We start from the raw sequence: 22,551 nt of genomic DNA, 5'->3' as shown, positions 1-22,551 counted from the left end.
TGGCCAGATTACAAAACACATACCTATCAAGGTAGCAAACTGGACCTGTCACCGCTTTATATAGGGACCTCTTAACTGCAGACTTCCATGCAAAAGGGAAAGAGCCACCCTGAATAAAACTTTAAAAGACTGTGGTGAATAAAAGGTTGTAATAAACATCAGCAATAATTCAAATGAAATATGGGAATAAGACTAAATAGTTTAGGAATTAGGGACTACTGCTCACCCAACCAAAACTCCTAGACAAATCATTGCCGGTGCCAAGTGGAATGATTCCGGTTGGTGGAATTGGTATTCGGTTCTGCAAATAAAGCTCAGCAACACTCCCTAATACCCAGCCAACCGTGCCATCACCACCAGCAACCTGCCATAAAAACAAAAACAGTTCATTTGACTTAGGAATCAAATATTTCTTACACACAGGCAAAATCCCACTGCCTACACCAGCAAACAGAAGTAGAAGCACCCATTGACATGATGATTATTTGTACCAAAAAAAAATCCCTTACATATTGAAATGCTTAGCCATCAAGGAAGCAAGAGCTCAGATGAATGCAGGAAAAGAGAGAGAGAGAGAGAGAGAGAGTATAACAACACCATAATCCGTAGCCTCTCACGGGTTTCACTTGCACAATGGTCGCCAAACCTTCCCAATGTCTCCAGGCAAAACAGCCCGTATCGGAAGAAGTCTGTAGGCTTCACAACTGCAAGGTCAAACACCTGCATAAACACAAAAAAGAAAGTTATACATTGATCTAGAAAAAGCATAACTACTCCATATGCATTAATTAGTTTATCATGAAGGGTAAAACACACACGCATGTATATGTGCGGGCGTGCATGTAGACCCAAGGATGGATAGATAAATAGGATTCTCTCAAATTTAAACTTTCATGGCTTTCTCTGGTATTGTATAATTAAGTTGCATTTAGAAAGTTTAAAGAAGCAACACACTTGACATGCTCAAGATTTACATGCAGATACGTGATTCTCCACAGAACTGCATTGCTTTGCTCTTTCTTTTAAAATGTTGCTACCGATTCCTAACATGAATTTGACTGTTGTTTTTCATAGAAAAGATCAAAGAAATCTTTTTAGTATGGACGTTCACTCAGTGTCTTCAGTACTCTCTATATTTTCCCACTGCCAAATTCCTCTAAAACGAAAAACATGCAATGGTGTAATGAAAATAGATGCAATACAACTTCTGCTGCTGATTCTCTGTATATTCCACATTTTGATTCTTGAGCATAAAACTGATCCTGTGACTGATAGGCGCAGCTCTTGTGCCTGATCCACGATCGTGGTCATTACTGCTGCTCATGGTACGAAAGATATACCCTCACCATGAACCAAGGTTTTAAAAAGATAACGGCAGGGTTGAAGGTGGTTTGAAGCTTAAAACTCGAATTTTCTCTTCTGAACAAAATCACGAAATTCAACTAAAAGCCTGCTTTTGCCAGTAATAAATAAACTGCTATTCTAATGCTCACGTCTCAATATCCCATCTTAAAGAGCTGCACTAGGCCATTTTCCTAAATTAATATCACTAGGCTACTTTTCTAGATTACCTGCAATGTTTTTGCTTTTAACAATTACAGATAAGGAACTTTTCATATGGGTCCTCATAACCATCACCTGCTAATCGATCCCCATAGAAACATGCGTATTAAAGTGGAAGCCGGATCTTTCCGACAGATTCAACACTACCTTGTTCATCCGATCAACCAAAGAAGAGAAAACATCAGAGAGAGGGAGAGAAAAATGCCAGAGGGGCTGAATCGGAAGCGATTACGGACCTGCTCCTCGCTAATCAACTCCTCGAGGCGAATCTTCAGCGTAGGGCCATTCCGGCCTCCGCTGCGCGAGTTGACGAAGACGACGATCGGCGCCTCCGGAGCGGTGCTATAACCATCCCACGGGAACCGGTCCTCGACGTCGCCGGCGACCTCCTTGCCGTAGACGGACTCCGCCATTGCGAGGCAGAGGTACTTCGGGATCGCCACCCACCTCCTCAGGTCCGCCTTGTCAATCCGGCCGCCGGTGGAGATCCCGCACCCCTTGAGGGAGTCCGCTAGCGACGAACTTGCCGGAACCTTCGTCCCGTCGAGGACGTCGAGATCGGAATCAGGTGGGTCGGTCTCCGCCATCTCTCGGACAAGGGCAGAACGGGAAATGCGAGGAAGGGAAGAGAAAACGGAGGAGGAGAAATAGAAGGGGATTTGCAATGGCGGTGGCGGGCTCTTTGTTTTTCGCTTTTCCAGGGGAGACCACCTTGGCGCTGACGGGGCATTTCACGTTTCCCGATATTGCCCTCCTATTCTTCCAGAAAGGTCGGTTGCGTCCTTTCGTCCATCGAATCGCTCGAGAAAAAGTTACGTGACACACATGTTGTTCCCCTAAAATAAGTCTTTCCAGTTTGTTTCCGCCACGTGTTTTTCGAAGTTAATGCTAGTAAGTACGGTGCATTCGGATTTTTGGCGTTTGAGTCGAATCAATCATCCAAGGCAGGCGCTACAACTTGCACCTTGCGAATACAGCTTCCATGGCATTAGGGATGCAAACTGTTCTGATTTCTAATCAGAAAATACGTTGGGGGTAGACGTGGGGCAACCAATATTTGCAAAATACGTTGGGGGTAGATGTGGAGAGGGTTGTGTATGTTCGCCCCCCATGATTCAGTGAATCCCACGTCTGTGTTCGGGGCTTTGAATGAGCACCACGTATACAAGCACATGAGGCTCGTATTCCCGTGTATGTTGACATAACTTTGCATCGGACTCTGGTGTTATTGCAAAGACTTAAGTACCCTTTATTGCTATTCTTCTCATAAAGTGATGGTTTGAGAAAATGACAAAAATGTCTTTCATTCAAAAAAGAAAAAACAAATAGTTCAAAAAAAGGACAAACATGTCCTTCATCCAGAAAGTCGATGATGATGTTGACTCTTTAAAGCCTTCTTCTTTTTTCTGTTCAAAAAAAGGACAAACATGTTTTCTTCTTCTTTCTCCGTAAAACACTGTAAAACTCTTTCTCTCTCTAGAGAAGAAATCAAGGGAAACAAAGAGTTCTTCATGGAGAAGGCCATGAACATCAACCCTCTCACTCTCTCTTCATTTTTTCTCTACTTCTGTGCACATCCAACAGACGATCCTACATTGCTGCATCGTCATCTTCTTCTTCTTCCTTCTTCGTAAAACACTGTAAAACCCTCTCTCTCTGTAGAGAAGAAATCAAGAGAGGTAAAGGGTTCCTCCTGGAGAAGGCCATGAACACCAACCCTCTCACTCTCTCTCCCTTCTCTCTCTACTTATGTGCCTGATTTAGAGTTTTTGCCCTTACAGGAGGGGGGGTCTGGGGGCTCCCCCCCGGCGCGGTCAGCGGGCGGGGGTCCAGGGGGGCCGCCCTTGGCGGGGGGCAGCGCCCTCCGGACCAATTTTTTTTTGGGCCTTTCAACAATGATTTGTAGTATTATCGGGCTTTCCTACAGCAATTTGTAGCATTTGTAGTATCTTCCGTAAATCGCGAAACGCTATAGCGATTTGTAGTGTCTTCCGCAAATCGCTATAGCGATTCGCAAATCGCTATAGCGATTCGCAAATCGCTATAGCGATTTGTAGTGTCTTCCGCAAATTGCTATAGCGATTTGTAGTGTCTTCCGCAAATTAAGACCAACTTGTCAGAGTCATATCTCCCTAACCGGAGGTCATATTCCAAATCCGCAATTTGTAGTGTCTTCTGCAAATCGCTATAGCGATTTGTAATGTCTTCCGCAAATCGCTATAGCGATTTGTAGTGTCTTCCGCAAATTAGGACCAACTTGTCAGAGTCATATCTCCCTAACCGGAGATCATATTTCAAATCCGTAAAAAGTGGTGTCTTCGTTATTGAGTCTAGTTTATTTCTGTAAATTTTCAGCAATTTCTATTGTCATTTCATTCTCCATTTTAACTTCAACGATACATTACAACCACAATCATCAAAAGAAAGATTGCCCAAGCTAAGAGTCATCGTTCTCGCCCTCCTCCTCGACAGCAACCCAGTCGGTGCAGTCGCGCTGAGGATGGCCAGCAGAAGCTCCACCACGTCGTCTTCTTCTCCCTAGCGAGGAGGTCTCAGCGGAGTCGTCGTTCCGATGATGGGTGTTCATCTCGTTCCGGTGACAAGTGTTCTACGAATGTAAATCCCCCATTCTGTAAGGGCAAAAGGCCATGAACACGCTGGGAGGAGCCCTCAGACCCCCCTTCTGTAAGGGTAAAAACTCTAAATCAGACTCCACAACTCTTCAACTCCAGGGAAGATTTCTTTCTCGGATAATCCTGCAGTGCAGAGACTGGGACTTAAATAATCATCTTCGGGGCACTTAAGTCTTTACAACCACTCCTTTTCAAGAACCGTCATTTTTTTTTTGCACCAATGGAGGAGAGGGTACTTAAGTCTTTGCAATCGCATCAAACTCCAACGCTAATTAATGCTGACAAACATGGGGATACGAGATACACATGCTTACATACGTGGTGCTCTTTGGGACCCCCGATCATGAGATATAGCTAACTGCCCTGTTCGGGGGGAACATATAACCTGCTTTGGTAGATGTGGGGCATGTGTGAGGGCGATGCCCCCCGTTCACTATTTTTATAATTTTTTTAATGAAACTAAAAGGTCTCATTCATGTTTCGAAGCGGGAAAGATCCTGGAAAAGTAATAAAAAAAAAATACTGATTTTCCGACCCTTCCCATGGAGAAACTTTTTGGCAGAATGAGTTTTTTTCAAAGTACACTAAGAAATATTTCTAAGAAAAATTGTGGGGCCTGGTTGACCAGAACCAAACCCTACAGGGTCGGGGGAGGCTGATAAATAAGAAGACCCCATTAAGACCAGAAGGTCCGATTAATACATGATTCAGGTATAGCTTATGAAATTTTATACCAAACCTGGGCCCAACCCAAGTTTCAATTAAGACCCGCAAATTTTCAATGTAAAAATGATAACAAATATTATTTTATCAGGTCTGGTTCATGTAGTTCTTAACGGGTGAGGTATGGTTTTTCCTACAGTGGACACGATTAGACCTGGGTTTGAATCCCATACCATACTCAAAAATCAGTCTAAGTTTGTTTTTCACCTGAGTTCAACCCAAACCGAAACCCGTTGGCACCCCCCTAATCTCACCACCATCAGCACCCACTACCATCCATCTTCCTCACCATCACCTCCATCCATCTCACCACCACCCACCTCCCACTTTTGGAAAAAACACACTTTTCACGATTTTTCACCATTCATCTCACCACCACCGGTACCACCCTCCTCTCAAAAAATCACACCAAAAAAGCTCCATCACCATCACCATCACCCCCACGATGATTTTCTCCACCATCACTCAGCTCTCGAAAAACCACCATCACCCACCTCCCGAAAAACGATGTTGAAGAAGCTCCACCACCACCAACACCCATCTCCCAAAAAACTGTGTCGGCCTTGTGATGATATTCCTCCTGATTGTACTGCTCTTTGGCTTTACCGTCTTTGCCTACGTCGTCACCAACAAGGGCGCGGGAGATTGTGTTCGAGCATGGTATAAGGAGTACTGACTCTGATACTACTCCAACTAGTTGTTTAAAAGGGTAAACAACTCCAAGAACTGGAAGAAGATTGCGAGCTACCTGCATGACAACAAGATGGATGGTAGGGTGAGCGAGCTAGATCTCGTCACCTTGCAGCATCGATGCAATCCGGAGAAGCTCTTTTGCATGCCAAAGATAGCTAAGGTGGGGAAGTTCTGCCACCACCCTCTTCCTCACTCTCATTTTTTCAATAGTTTGCATTTTATTTTTCTTATGCTATACAAACAAGTGAAAATTTTTATTTTACAAAAAACATCATATTAAAACTTTTCATAGGCAAAATTGTCTTTTCCCATGAGAGTTTTTCTTACTTCTATGTTTGGAAGTGATACCTTCTCATAGCAAAATAAAATTTTGCCTATCAGAAGTTTTGATATGATAATTTTTACAAATGAAAAAAAAAAACACTTGTTTGGGTAGCATGGAGAAAATTTTACTTCTTGATGGTGATGGAGTATCTTCGACATGGTTTTTCAGGAGATGGGAGATGGTGGGTGGGGATGGATGATGGAGAGGGCGGTGTGTGATGGAGATATGGATGGTAGTGGTGAAAATTTATCATGACGGTGGGGGTGGTGATGGAGCTTCTTTCGCGTGGTTTTTCGTGGGGTGGGTGGTGGTGAGATGAATGATGGATGGGAGGGTATGTTTTTCGAGAAGTGGGTGGTTGTGGCCGTGAGATGGGTGGTGATGGTGGTGGTTGGTTATGATGGTGAAATGGTGGGTGGTGATGATGGTGAGACGGGGGTTGGGGTGTATAAAATTATCATTTATTTTTGTAGAAAACATCCCTTCACCCCTTTGCATAATATTTTCTATCAAAAAATGACCTTTTTAGAAATACTCTCTCCGGTACAAAAAATTCTCTCATTTAAAAGGATCAAAAAATCATATTGTTTTTCCACCTTGCATCTATTTTCCTACATATTTCTTACTTTCAAACATGCCCTTAGTCCATGTTGGTGTCATGGACCTGTTGTTTTGGTTTCATGCACTGCGGTGTCATTGGGCTCCTATGAAACATAACGGTGTTCGTAGTCAGCTAGCATTGTTAGGACCTGATCATTGTTGGAAGGATGATGAATTTACACAAACAAAATTTAATTTTCCTAAATAAAGCAAACCAAGTTGAACCATAAGCTGCTCAATTCATTTTTCAGCCTTTTACATATAACACATATGTACAGTTATAATTTTGAAAAAAAAATAAAAATCCAATAAAATATTTCATTTAGCACCGTGACATATTTAGCATGGATCCTTTATCATCTTTCTCTCTCTCCATGTATATATATATATATATATATATATATATATATATATATATATATATATATATATATATATATATATATATATATATATATATATATATATATATATATATATATATAAAGTGATAGTTGCCTACCGCCAGAACAAGTGTTTTCAGGTTGTTTTTAGTAAATCTGTGCAGATAGATTCATGGTTGAGTTGCTACTAAATGACACTTAGATCATATTTTTTTGATAAAAATATATATATATATTATTTTAAGTTGAATATTTATGAAGATTTTAAACCATCATTTTTTAAAAAATATAAAAACTTATCTGTGTGTCAGAATCACATGATTCATGAGTCAAATCGCATGTATATCACATATGTATATTTAAGTAAGGAAAAGGTTAAAAACCCTTCAAAAGCTTGATAGGCTGGTGGTAGTCCAGAAAAGTGGTAGGCAACCACCACCTACTATACACGCATCGTGTGAAATGGGCATTCTTAATGTTATTTATTTTGCAAATCCAACCATGTGGATGTGTTGGGCATGGTAAAATCAATTGTTGGATCGTGTAGTTTTATCAAAAAAATATGGGTTTTGAATGCTTGAATATTTATGAAGATTATGAATTGTTATTTTTAATTAAAGCCTTAAAAAATCTTGTTTATGCATCATAATTGGAGCTAATCCTTATAAAACCAAGCATTTTGATCACGTACGTTAGATTTAAAAAAAAAACAAAAAGTCCATAAAAACTGTGGTTCACACGGTAGTTTTTATGTTATGGTCTCTCTCTCTCTCTCTCTCTCTATATATATATATATATATATATAAGTTATAAAAAACATATTGGTTTGTTTAGTAGAAAACATGTATTTGTTTAAATATTTTTCACTTTTAGATGTACTTTTAGTTGAAAAAAAATAAACGGTTTATATTATACAAAAACTTGATGAACTAAAAATCAAGAGTTCATATTAAATTTGAATGGATCAAATATGGTCATTAGTGAATAAGTAATAATAAATACATTTACATGTTTGGATTAAGCATTAAACATATGCAAGTATAATTTTTAAATAAATAACCTAGAAAATAAATAGTATGGAACTTATTATATATATATATATATATAGAGAGAGAGGCCTAAGCATTGTATGGGAGTATGGTTTCTTGAAATCTAGCCCATTCCTTAGCCTCCAAATCAAGTTATTTCACGGACACTGTGTACAAAAGGCACTCCCATCCGAGAGCCAGATCAAGTAATTCGTCAAATCACTCATATTCACTGTCCATTTCTTCATCCCACAAGACCCACGGTCTTTATTCCATCCGTGGACAGTGAGGATGCCAAAAGTGAATCGGCGGATCACCTGCTCTGCTCTCCTCCCATCCTAACATCCCCGCCAGCGTGGCAAACCCGTGGGAAGGATACTTGTGAACAAAAAAAAAAGTAGTATCAAAATAGGTGGAAAATCAACCAAGAACGATGAACCTTAACTAACCCATCTTTCTACCTTCTAAAAAAAAGAACCTTAACTAAACCATTTTGGGTCAAATCCATAACAAATATGTTTAGGCTTATTTGGATCCAAGTAAGAACCAAATAGGCCTGGGGTTTTGACTCTTAAGAATATAGAATTCCATGTTCAAAATGGAGGTGTCATTGCTCAAGCATTAGAATATGAAGGTTGCATCGAGTATTGTAGTGGCTGTGGGTCTACTTATCATACTAAAACGACTTGTCCATCTGTACCGGTTGGTTCACAGAACCAAGCTACGTCTGAAAATCAATGGAAGGGTGAAGTGTGTGTGGCATAGGCGTGAGTGAAATACACAATGAGAGCCCCTCTTTCAATAAGTTCTTCACTTTGGATAACCAAGGAGAGGAGTTACATCAAGTCCCACAACAGCGAACTATGTGTTAGTGTCATACGTCCCTCAGAAGATGTTCCAAGTTCTTCCACAAATGCTCAATTTCATGAAGAAGCGATGGAGATCTCTCATGTACTTCAGTCACTAGGGATGGCAGTGGACTTGGGGAAACGGGACCTTGGCCCGCCTCTCCCCATTTGGACCGGGGATGTTGGACATAAAATGGGGATGAAAGTTAAAATCAAAACCCATGTGGGATGGAGGCGAATGGACTTACGCTTTCTCCCGCCTAGGGATGGCAGTGGACTGGGAGAAAGTGGGGCCCTGCCTCGCCTCGCCCCGTTTTGACCGAGGATGAAGGGTATGAAACGGGGATGGAGGCGGGGACGAAGGTTAAAATCCATCCCCATTTGGGGATGGATGTACCCTTTTCCCCGCCCCATCCCGTCCACGTCCCGCCTCATTTCCGTTTGAACCGGGGATAGAGGACATGAAACGGGGATGAAGGCGGGGGTGGAGGTTAAAATCCATCTCCGCCAGGGGATGGAGGTTCTAATCTTGAGGCGGGGCGGGGGTGGAGACCTTATCCCCCGCCCCACTGCCATCCCTACTCCCGCCCTGTCACCGATTCCTGTTAGTAAAATGCTAAAATACTCTTTAAGGATGACTGTTGACCGAGGGAAAACGGGGCACCACCCCGCTTGGCTCTGTTTGGACCATAGATGAAGGACATGAAATGGGAATGAAAGTCACAATGGAGGTTAAAATCAAAACCCACCGGTGAGTTGGAGCCCATGGGCACCTCTGTTTGTGCAATAACAAGCTTACTTACTCGAGAAGCAACATGTGGCTGATGGGTTAATGGATGAAGGAACGACATATCACCAGGGCAGGTTATATGTTCCCCCCCCCCCGAACAGGGCAGTTAGCTACATCTCATGATCGGGGGTCCCAAAGAGCACCACGTATGTAAGCATGTGCGTCTCGTATCCCCATGTTTGTCAGCATTAATTAGCGTTGGAGTTTGATGCGATTGCAAAGACTTAAGTACCCTCTCCTCCATTGGTGCCAAAAAAATGACGGTTCTTGAAAATGAGTGGTTGTAAAGACTTAAGTGCCCCGAAGATGATAATTTAAGACCCAGTCTCTGCACTGGAGGATTATCCAAAAAAGAAATCTCCACTGGAGGAGGCCATGAACATCAACCCTCTTACTCTCTCTCTCTCTTCTATTTCTGCTTCTGTGCACATCCATTAGAAGATCATACATTGCTCCATCAAGCACCGACTGACCTGCACATTGACTGTTGTGGAGCCTGATTCAAAGTTTTTACCCTTACAGAAGGATAGTTTGGGGGCTCATCCCAGCGTGGGTAGCATCATTCAACTCTCACACTCTCTCTCTCTCCCTTCTATTTCTGCTTTTGTGCACATCCATTAGAAGATCATACATTGCTCCATCAAGCACCGACTGACCTGCACATTTACTGTTGTGGAGCCTGATTCAGAGTTTTTACCCTTACAGGAGGAGGGTCTGGGGGCTCCTCTCAGCGTGGGTAGCATCATTCAACTTGAAGAGTTGTGGAGTCTGATTTAGAGTTTTTACCCTTACAGAAAGGGGGGTCTGAGAGCTCCTCCCAGTGTGGGTAGCATCATTCAACTTGAAGAGTTATGGACTCTGATTCAGAGCTTTTACCCTTACAGAAGGGGGGTCTGAGGGCTCCTCCCAGCGTGTTCATGGCCTTTTGCCCTTACAGGAGGGGGGTCCGGGGGCTCATCAACCCTCTCTCGCTCTCTCTCCCTTCTATTTCTGCTTCTGTGCACATCCATCAGAAGATCCTACATTGCTCCATCAAGTACCGACTGACCTGCACATTGACTGTTGTGGGTCCTTACTGATGAGCTGCCTCTAAATTTATTCGACTCTGGGTCCTTACTGCACTTGAAGTTGAGTCGTTGTATTTTTTGTTATTCGGTGGGTGGTGAGGCCCTCCTCTACTCTCTTAAGACTCTTAGCTTGGACAATCTTTCTTTTGATGATTGTGGTTGTAATAAATTTAGAGGCAGCTCATCAGTAAGGACCCACAACAGTCAATGTGCAGGTCAGTCGGTGCTTGATGAAGCAATGTAGGATCTTCTGATGGATGTGCACAAAAGCAGAAATAGAAGGGAGAGAGAGAGAGTTAGAGGGTTGAGATTTCTCCAGTAAGATCCGTAGTCCTTCTTGCTGCTAACTCTTTACATTTGTAGGTTGTTTCTTCAAATGATTATAATAATGACAAATATGTGAAGGAGTTCAGTATCAGTGTTTCTAATGCGCTTGCTACTTGTCCTGCTCGGGTTTTGCCAACTCCTCGTGTGAGTTGATCATATGTAATTTATTGTTTTGTTCATTATTTTGATCAACTCACACGAGGAGTTGGCAAAACCCGAGCAGGACAAGTAGCAAGCGCATTAGAAACACTGATACTGAACTCCTTCGCATATTTGTCATTATTATAATCATTTGAAGAAACAAACTGCAAATGTAAAGAGTTAGCAGCAAGAAGGACTACGGATCTTACTGGTGGAATCTCAGTATTCCAATCGAGATGAGCATGAGGGCCAGATTCTGCTTACTGAGAAGCACTTAAGCAGCAAGCAACAAACACAAACAATCAAAGTAAGAAAGAGATGCTTCAAACATTGCAATCAAAACAGATTCAACTAAAGCTGGCATTATGATAAATAACCTTTGAAATGTTGTTTTGCCTATCAGTGGGACGTTGACATGTTGCTCTGAGCATAGCTGTTTGGAAGGGTGAAGCCCAACTGTTGCAGCCAACCGTTGGAGAGGTGGAAGAAGAAGAGGAGGTTGCGGCGTTTGAGACGTCGATGGAAATGCCACCCCTTGAAGCCGAAATCAAGTCCGGCAGGGCAGATTGGTCCGGAAATTGCATGTTAGAAGGTGCAATGAGGCCGCTGCCCGGGCTGTCCGACTGGTTTCGGCGACTGGAACCCAAGTTCGGAGGAGGTTGAAACAAGGTTGGGATCTACGGGGCTTTGAAGGCATCCTTAGGGAACATAAAGTGCCAGACCAACGTGATAAGGGCTCTGTTTGAAGCATGGTGCTGGGAGACCAACACCTTTGTGTTTTCGTGGGGAGAGATGACGATCACCTTGGAAGATTTGGCGATGATGGGACTCCCATTGCTTGGAGAGCTCGCTCGAGAGGACCCCAACAATTTCAAAAGCAACAGTGCAGAATCCGGCAAGGCTTAGGCAATCTTTCTTTTGATGATTGTGGTTGTAATGTATCGTTGAAGTTAAAATAGGGAATGAACTGATAATAGAAATCACTGAAAATTTACAGAAATAAACTAGACTCAATAACGAAGACACCACTTTTTACGGATTTGGAATATGACCTCCGGTTAGGGAGATATGGCCCTGACAAGTTGGTCCTAATTCAGGTAGGGATTTACAGCGATTTGCTTACTGAATAACACTACAAATCGCTATAGCGATTTGCGGAAGACACTACAAATCGCTATAGCGATTTGCGGAATTATTTACAGAGCCGGTATTGAGATCTCATGTTCGGTGGTTCCAAACCGTGCCACGTATAAGATGCAGACCGGCATGTATCCCCATGTGGGTCGCCATCATATTGCATCGTAATTTGGTGCCGCAGCAAAGACTTAAGTAACCTTTACCGCCATTCACTTCCTCTTCCTCGGACGGACATAAATGCCCTTCTTCTAGAAAACTGAATCGTCGGTTCATGAAAATGACAAAACTGCCCTCCATCGATATCGCAGGAAAACGTTCCGCATGTGGTTGTAATGTATCGTTGAAGTTAAAATGGGGAATGAAATGACAATAGATATCGCTGAAAATTTACAGAAATAAATGCCCTCCTTCTAGAAAACTGAATCGTCGGTTCCTCTTTCTCGAACGGACATAAATGCCCTCCTTCTAAAAAACTGAATCGTCGGTTCGTAAAAATGACAAAACTGCCCTCCATCGATATCGTGGGAAAATGTTCCGCAGGTGGTTGTAATGTATCATTGAAGTTAAAATGGAGAATGCAATGACAATAGATATCGCTGAAAATTTACAAAAATAAATGCCCTCCTTCTAGAAAACTGAATCGTCGGTTCCTCTTCCTCGGACGGACATAAATGCCCTTCTTCTAGAAAACTGAATCGTCGGTTCGTGAAAATGACAAAACTGCCCTCCATCGATATCGCGGGAAAACGTTCCGTAGGTGGTTGTAATGTATCGTTGAAGTTAAAATGGGGAATGAAATGACAATAGATATCGCTGAAAATTTACAGAAATAAATGCCCTCCTTCTAGAAAACTGAATCGTCGGTTCCTCTTCCTCGGACGGACATAAATGCCCTCCTTCTAGAAAACTGAATCGTCGGTTCGTGAAAATGATAAAACTGCCCTCCATCGATATCGCGGAAAAACGTTACGCAGAGTTTGCGTATGTAGCAAGCGTTATGTTGTATGATACAAATAGTTCAAAAAAATCCTTTCTCGCTCTAAGCACTCTACCGGAGATTCTTTGCTTTCATCTCGAGTTGCCGGAGCATCCTTTCCTTTTTACCAGAGCATCTGTTTTCGTCTTACGCGCAGTCGCAGCATCGTTGCCACCTTCTGTTGCGTATTAGTTGTTACTGTTGCTTACTCTACAGTTGGAATATCCAAATTCCCATCGTTTCAGTGAGTTTCGTGTAAGTTTTCTTTCTTCAATCTGAAGATTGGTTCTTATACAAGGATTTGTATTATGAACCCAAATATTCCGACGATTTCTAATGATGATGATCGTGTATTATGTTGTGCAGGTTAGCAATGTTTGCGCCTCATCAGATTAGAGATACCCCGTCGTTCTATGGGTTGTCTATTAGAGAAGTGATCCGCCAGTCCCATTTATCTAAAGTTTTTGAAAGATACCAAAATATACTTAAGATTGAGAACGATGAAGACAGGGAAAAAACCTTGGAATTGTATTTTGCGGAGGATTATCCATCAGATATGGAGGCTGCGGACCAAAGGAAGAACTCTAAAGAACGAAAGATGCAAAACAAGGATGACGAAGAGAAGGCAAAGGCCAGAAATATTGAAGAGAATATAAATAGAATGTGGAAGATTAACGCACAACAGATGGAAAAGAAGAAGAAGAAGACGGAGGAGTGGGAAAGGGATTTTAGCAATATGATGGCGGAGGCTCGTAGGAGAAACTTGGAGAGTAGAGCAATGCGACACAAGGAGGCGGAGGAGAGGCGAAGGCAAATGAATAAGGAGGAGGAAGAGAAGGAACAGAATATTCCTCAATTTGAGGAAGAAAAGGAAAGGCGAAGGAGGGAGTTGGAGTTCGAGGAAGCTAAGGAAATGCAAAGGCAGCAAAAGGAGAATGAGGAAAAGAAGGAAAGGCAACAGAAGGAGAAGGAGGAGGAGGTAGAGAAGGAAAGAGAAAGGAAAAAGCAGGAGGAAGAATTGCAGGAAAGAAGGAAACAACAACTGCAAGAGAAAGAAAGGCGGCGGAAGGAGAAGGAGGAAGAAAAGGAAAGGGAAAGGAAGAAGCAGGTGGAATAACTGCTGCAAAGAAGAAAACAAGAAATCGAGGAGAAAGAAAGGCGGCTGAAGGAGAAGGAGGAGGAAGAAAAGGAAAGGGAAAGAAAGAAGCAGAAGGAAGAGGCGAAAAGGGAGAGACAAAGGAAGCAGAAGGAGGAGGAGATAAAGGAGAGAGAAAGGAAGGAGAAGGAGGAGGATGCGAAAAAAGAAGAGAGAAAGGATGCAGGAGGAGAAAAGAGAGAGGGAAAGGAAGGAGAAGGAGGAGGAAAAAAGGCAGAGAAAAAGGAAGCAGAAGGAGGAGGAGGAGAAAGGGGAGAGAGAAAGGAAGGAGAAGGACGAGGAGAAAAGGCAGAGAAAAATGAAGCAGAAGGAGGAGGAGGAGAAAAGGGAGATTGAAATGAAGGAGAAGGAGGAGGAGAAAAGGCAGAGAGAAAGGAAGCAAAAGGAGGAGGAGGAGAAAAGGGAGAGAGAAAGGAAGGAGAAGGAGGAGGAGAAATGCGAGAGAAAAAAGAATCAGAAGGAGCAGGCGGAAAAGGAGAGAGAAAGGAAGCAGAAGGAGGAGGAGGAGAATAGGGACAGAGAATGGAAGCAGAAGGAGGATGAGAAAAGGAAGGCGAGAGAAAGGAAGGCGACGGTGGAGCCGATAGAGATGGAGATTGAAAGGCAGTTCAAGGCAGTGGACCCACTAGAAAGTCCCAGGTTGGAGCGAGAACAGTAGAAAATAGCGACCAAGGTAAATATATCTGTCTTGTCTGCGAAGATTTAATAATATGTTTAGCGATTTTGGTATAGCGATTACTGTGTTAGGTATTGATATTTATAGCGATTACTGCGATAGTATGTCTGCAACCGATATTATTTATAGCGATTAGTAGAATAGTATTTATAAGTACAAATGAAAGTAATTTATAATTTGTAGAAATAATATGTTATTTTGTGTTACAGGGAGGTCACAGGAGAAGTAGAGCACCAGGTGAAAAGCTCGAAGGTCGCTGTCAATGGCCTGTAGTTCTGTCTTGGTATGGTCAACTTAGTGCATATCAGAAGGACCGACTACGAAATATGCACTTCGGTGGCCTTTTGGACCAGCAATATTTTGAAACTTGCTGAAATACCATGACTCACCTGGTAAATAAGTGGAATGATAAGACTAACACATTCCAATTTGATTCTTTTGAGATCACCATGACTCTAGAAGATGTGGCGATGATCACTGGCCTTAAGTGCGATGACAGTGTTGTCCTATTACGGCATTCAAACTATAACGCAAGGGAAAATTGCACTGCCCTTCTAGGAATGTCGATGGACGAATGGAGTCAATGCATTTCTGGTGGAAGCAATTTCACATCAATGAAGGTCTAAGTTTTTCGTAATAAATGGGAAGGCCACTCCGCTACTTGTGCATCTGAAACAGCTGACCAAGAGTTGCGCGACTTCCTTCTATATTTTTTTGCTCTTACATTATTTTCCGATTGTTCTGGTTCGAGAATAAGTTCCATGTGGCTGCAGTACCTGGCAGACTTAGACGAAGTCAACAACTATGCCTGGGGTGCCGCTATGCTCGCACACCTGTACAGTCAACTTCACCGTGCAAGTAATGGTACGAAAAACAGTTGGCGGATTTTGGCCATTTGTTCAGGTATTTGTTGATTACATACTTAGTATTTGTAGACAAATCTCATTGCAGTCTATGGCGTTGCTAATAATATTTTTTTTGTTAGGCTTGGGCGTTGGAACATATTATCCCATTGCGTCCACGGTGTGACCCTCCGATTTGTGGTTTTCCAAAGATCGGTCGCTGGGCCAGAATAAACGTCGCAGTTTATAATGCTAAGTCCATTTTAGATGGCCTGCAATTAAACGAGGTAAATGTTCTAAAATTGTTTACAATCGCGTCAGCATTTACCATTGAGTATTATAAGTCGTTGTAATGTTCAGCATTCTTAAGTATACATCGCTGCAGGATTGTCTTCCGTAGTGCATATCGTTGTTGCCATATCATGCGTAAATAAATTTTAATATATTTGTCATTCGTTATTAAAAAGAATTACCAATGTACAGGTTTTGTGGAGACCTTATGGAGATGGGGGCGATGATGAAGACGTTGTTGCGGAGGCTGCCAGATTGTCTGGCCGCGATTTGTGGCTATTCTGCAATTTTGAAGCCGAGATGCAGCAAGGTAGTCGAGTTCTCCTACAATCTGGCTTGGGGCAGTCTATCCCAAATAAGCCTTTGGAGGTGAGAAGGAAGATGAATAATGGTGGGGACAGGCACGTGAATTGGAGCGATCGGTACAGGGACGAATTATTTAATTGGAACTTAGGTGGTTTCCCTGCCGTACCGTATGATCATGAAGGACGACAATTTGATCCATTCTATTTCGAAAGCTATTGGGAACCAATGCGGCGAAATCGGAAGATTGAGAAAATTGTCAACCCATGCCTCCCAACTGTCCCTTCTCATGTTGTAGCCCAGCCTCTACAACCAAAACGTCGCCTCGATCTGGTTAATACGACTAGTCCATCAGTAACAAATCACGAGGAAGACCGAACTCTTGCTCCAAAAGAGAAGACTGTCTTTGTCGCAAGGTTCGAACTTATTGAGAGAGAGAATAAGAAATTAAGGACAGAAGTAAGCACTATGGGGACCCAATTGAATGCAGTGGTGGACATGATGACCAGTCTTCTTAGGCAAGGTTTTGCAACGAGGAGGCCACCCAGGATAGACGGTCCACCAATAAAAAGTGAGAGACAAGTCTATGAAATTTCATCAGATTCGTCCAGTGACTCGAAATAAATCATAGATTTTCATTTTTATCACGCTATACATTTGTTGTAATTGTATAATGAGTTGCGGTAACGTGAAATTCTTTTACTGTTTAATTCTTTATTATTACATCTTTCCGACTTTGGGTCTCGGTAATAAATAAACTTTCCTCTATGGGAGGATTAGTAGGTTGATAAGAAGGATGGTTGTCTTCATCTATATTTTCTTTTTTATTAAACTAATTGAGTTCATCATCACTAAAAATATCATCATTTCTAGATAGTAACTTAAACAAGAAAGAGTAATCCATATTCTCTTTATGGGATTCATCCTTCTCAAAACCACTAACGTTTCCTAAGAAAGTCACATTCCTAGAAACATATAGTTTGTCGTTCTTAACATCATAGCATCTAAATCTTTTTTGAGTTTCAGAATATCCAAGAAATGCATAAGGAATGACTTTTGGTGAGAGTTTGTCATTTTTGTCGGTAAGGACAAAACATTTACATCCAAAGATTCTTAACCTATTTTAGTCGGGTTCCTTTTGGTATAAAATTTTAAAAGCTGATGTTTTGTTTAGATTTTTTGAAGAAAAGTGATTTATAAGATAAACGGATGTAAGAGCCGCCTCGGCCCAAAAACTTTTTGGAATGTTTTGAGAAATGAGTAAAGTTCTAGTTGTTTCAATAATATACATATGTTTTCTTTCAGCTAGACTGTTTTGTTGTGGTGTTTTTGGACAAGATATATGATGAACTATTCTATGGTTTTCAAGATAGTTTTTAAAATCATTTGAAAGATACTCTCCTCCGGAATCAACTCTAAAGATTTTTAAATTATCATTAAATTGATTTTTAATCATCATATGATATGTCTTAAACGATGCAAAGACTTCATGCTTATGTTTAAGGAAGTATATCCAACAAAATCTTGAATAATCATAAAAAAATAACATAGTAAGCAAATCCATGACTTAGATACTACGGGTGTCGGTCCTCGAAAGAATAGCGCACAGAGTATTGGCGAAGACAAATACAGCGAATGTTTGCCATCGCTGATTACAGCGATGCAAATAATCAATAGATAAGGAAAGGATTTGTTGCCATCGTTGGATACTTCGTGCTTTGAGTCGGAGAGCGATCTGTGGCAACGCAACATAAATCCGAGTGCACAAGTTCAAAAGATTTGTTTGTAAACGTAGATCTTTGTTCAAAAGTCAAGCTTTTCATTTTTCAAAAAATGCAATCATTACAATTGAAATTACTTTTACAGAGATCTTTGTCTTCGCAATCGCTGTATTTGTCTTCTCCTCAAAAGAATAACGCACAAAGTATTGGCGAAGACAAATACAGCGATTGTTTGCCATCGCTGATTACAGCGATGCAAATAATCAATAGATAAGGAAAGTATTTGTTGCAATCGCTGGATACTTCGTGTTTTGAGTCGGAGAGCGATCTGTGGCATCGCAGCATAGTGATTTGTGGGTATTGTTCGAATGTCAGATCACACGTGGAAAACGTATTTTTGAATATTTAAAACTTAATGAGCGGCATGGAAAGACGTATTTTTTAATACTTCGAACTCAAGCATTTAATTTGGCCGCGGTTATCAAAAAAAGGCGGCATGCGAAAAGCCGTATTTATATTTTTTTTAAACATAATCAATTAATTAGCTTCGTGCTTTGAGTCAGAGAGCGATCTGTGGCATCGCAGCATAGTGATTTTTGGGTATTGTTTGAATGTCTAATCACACGTGGATAGCGATACGTGGCATCGCAGTGTAGAACGTTGTTGATTATTGTTGGACTGTCAATCTTAGCGTGATGCGAAAGATTGTTCAAGTGTGCTGCGATGTGTGGCATCGCAGCGTAGGACTGTCAATCACTGTGCTGCGATGCCACAGATCGCTATTCAACGATAACCACAAATCGCCATACACCTCCAATCAACTTCTTCTCCAGCAAATCTTTCGCGTTCCCGACACCTCCACTTGCCTTTTGAAATCATTATTGTCATTTCTCTATTTGAAAGCATTAGAACACATATATGCATAATTGAATCACTATAAAGTTTTTTTGACAAACTTAGAACATATATATGCTTGATTAAATCACTATGAATTTTTTTTTACAACCTTAGAAGACATATATGCTTGATTGAATCAGTATGATTTTTTTTTTACAACATTAGAACAAATATATGCAAGATTGAATCACTAGAATTTTTTTGACAACCGTAGAACACATATATGCATGATTGAATCACTATAATTTTTTTTTACAAACTTAGAACACATATATGCATAATTAAATCACTATAAAATTTTTTTACAGCGGTAAAACACATATATGCATGATTGAATCACTATAATATTTTTTTTCAAAAGCTTAGAACATATTTATGCATGATTGAATCACTATTATTTTTTTTTTGACAACCTCAGAACACATATATTCAATATTGAACCACTATGATATTTTTTTGACAGCCTTATAACACTTTTTTGCATGATTGAATCACTATGATTTTTTTTATGAGAGCCTTAGAATACATATATGCAAGATTGAGTCACTATGAAATTTTTTTGGTAGCCTTAAAACACATATATGCATGATTGAATCACTATGATTTTTTTGACAACCTTAGAACACATATATTTAATCACAAATATATGCATGATTCAATGTCTAAGATTTTTTTTTGACAGCAATAGAACACACATATGCATGAGTGAATCACTATAATGTTTTTTGACAAGCTTAGAACACATATATTCATGATTGAATCAATATAAAAAAATATTGACAGCGTTAGAACACATATATGCATGATTGAGTCACTATAAAATTATTTGGCAACATTACAACCCATATATGCATGATTGAATCAACATAAATGTTTTTTTGACCGACTTACAACACATATATGCATGATTGAATCACTATGAGTTTTTTTTTACAACCTACGAACATATATATGCAAGATTGGATCACTATGATTTTTTTTAGGGCCTTAGAATACATATGTGCAAGATTGAATTTTTTTTGAAAGCCTTGGAACACATATATGCATGATCGAATCACTAAAAAAAAAATTAACAGCCTTAGAACACATATATGCATGATTAAATCACTATGAATTTTTTTTGTTAAACTTAGAACACATATATGCATGATTGATTCTAAATGAACTTTTTTTTACAGCCTTAGAACACATATGCATGATTGAATCACTATGAATTTTTTGTCAAACTTAGAACACATATATGCATGTTTGATTCTTAATGAACTTTTTTTTATAACCTCAGAACACATATGCCTGATTGAATCATAGTGATTTTTTTTTTAGAGCCTTATAACACATATATGCTTGATTGCATCACTGTGATTTTTTTTTTGCAGCCTTAGAACATATATATGCATGATTGAAATTTTTTTGATAGCCTTTGAAAAAATATATGCATGATTGGATCACTATGAAATTTTTTTGACAACCTTAGGAAACATATATGCATGATTGAATCACTATAATTTTTTGGACAACCTTACAACACATATATGAGTGATTGAATCACTATGAAGTTTTGTTGACAGCCTTAGAACATATATATGGCAGATTGAAAATTTTTTGACAGTCTTAGAACACATATATGCATGATTGAATCACTATGATTTTTTTTTTACAACCTTAGAACACATATATGCATGATTGAATCGCCATGAATTTTTTTTATAGCATTATAACACATATATGCATGATTGAATCACTATAATTTTTTTTGGCAACCTTAGAACACATATATGCATGATTGAATCACTATAAAAAAAATCACAATCTTAAAACACAAATATGCATGATTGTGTCACTATAATTTTTTTTTGACAGCCTTAGAACACATATATGTATGATTGAATAACTACATTTTTTTTACAAAGAAGCCGTATTTATATTTTTTTTAAACGCAATTAATTAATTAGCTTCGTGCTTTGAGTCGGAGAGCGATCTGTGGCATCGCAGCATACTGATTTGTGGGTATTGTTCGAATGTCTAATCACACGTGGAAAACGTATTTTTGAATATTTAAAACTTAATGAGCGGCATGAAAAGACGTATTTTTGAATACTTCGAACGCAAGCATTTAATTTGGCGCGGTTATCAAAAAAAGGCGGCATGTGAAAAGTCGTATTTATATATTTTTTTAAACGCAATCAATTAATTAGCGGGTTGTTTTCAAAAAATGGTTGCACGTTAAAGGACTTTACCTTTGTAGGTGAGGACGGCGTTTCAGTATCTCTGTTGCAAATGTGCCATCGATATCTCCGTCCAGGCATGGCGCCGAAGAAGGGGACAATCGGAGTAGTATGACCAGCCATGGCGGACAAGAAGAGAACTAGTGGAGCAATACGACCCGGCACGACGCCAAAGACGATGGGAGCACTACGACCGGGCACGGCGGCAACGAAGAGGACGATGGTAGCAAAACGACCAGGCACGACGCCAGAGGAGTGGACGAGGGGAGAAAAACGACCAGGCACGGAGCAAACGGATAGGAGGATGGGAGCTAAACGACCAGGCACGTTGCCAATGGAGTGGACGATGGCAGCAAAATGGCCACGCACGGCTCTGAACAAGAAGACAACCACATCCGCAGTACCAGGACTAGCGCTTAAGAGGTATATTCTTTGAAACTCCTGAGCGGTTTAGTGAACATTTGGCTTTTCATGTCGTATTTGGACTAGTGTTGTTTACTGTAGACAATAATTTCAATGTCCAATTCTGAATACCACGCTCATGGTGCACTCAGTGCAACATCCACAGTCTTGGGTGGGCGGCAACGCTCTGACGAGTTCGTAGATGACATCGAGCAGATGCAAGATGAATTTGCAGATGAGAACACTATCAGTAATTTTGTAAGTATTTGTCCACTATCAATTTCTAGGTCATCGGTTTGCATGTTCTGAAGTTCGTAACTTTGTGCAACCAAACAGTGTATGATTTTGTCAATTACATTCACAGCAACCCAACGAGCAATACAGTACGCATCATCAGCCCGTATTTCATGGTATGTCTGTGCCGCTGTTGTTCTGTTTGCTTTCATGATGTACTCACGTTTCTTGGTGGTTAAACCTTGCTATTTCGTGCAACAGATGTACGTTCGGCGAAAGCCATACGACATAGGATTCGAAGATGCACTACCTTGTTGGAACAACGATGATGAGTGCATAGACATTTCGAATTTTGGAAAGGTAAGTGAACAAACCTCTTATCCAAGGTTTATTCGTAACATCTCCATCACGATAAGTCTCTGAAACGAAAAATGATTTTATCGATTCGCAGATTTTACTTCCTACACTCTGGCAACATCCAGACCATTGGGTCTTATACGAGATGAATTTTCAGCTAAAACAACTATGGTGCTACAACTTATTGGACTGCCACAGTGGCGTAGAACGCGA

General features: G+C 40.6%; 1 protein-coding gene across 1 annotated transcript in view; it reads right to left on the bottom strand.

Annotated features, from left to right (window-relative positions):
* LOC149841787 (diacylglycerol kinase 4-like) overlaps nt 1–2,150 on the bottom strand; it is a 41,048-nt gene extending 38,898 nt beyond the window's left edge. The window contains exons 1-4 of the mRNA XM_089998522.1: nt 1,800–2,150; nt 598–720; nt 227–364; nt 24–109 (exon numbers count right to left, since the gene is read on the bottom strand). Of these exons, the coding sequence (XP_089854648.1) occupies nt 24–109; nt 227–364; nt 598–720; nt 1,800–2,150 (698 nt within the window). The remainder of the gene's footprint in view (nt 1–23; nt 110–226; nt 365–597; nt 721–1,799) is intronic.
* Between the last annotated feature and the right edge of the window lie 20,401 nt (nt 2,151–22,551).

This window comes from Nuphar pumila, chromosome 3, assembly GCF_984573655.1.
Source record: "Nuphar pumila chromosome 3, dmNupPumi1.hap1.1, whole genome shotgun sequence".
Taxonomy (NCBI): Eukaryota; Viridiplantae; Streptophyta; class Magnoliopsida; order Nymphaeales; family Nymphaeaceae; genus Nuphar; species Nuphar pumila.
This window is presented reverse-complemented; position numbering and strand designations above follow the sequence as displayed.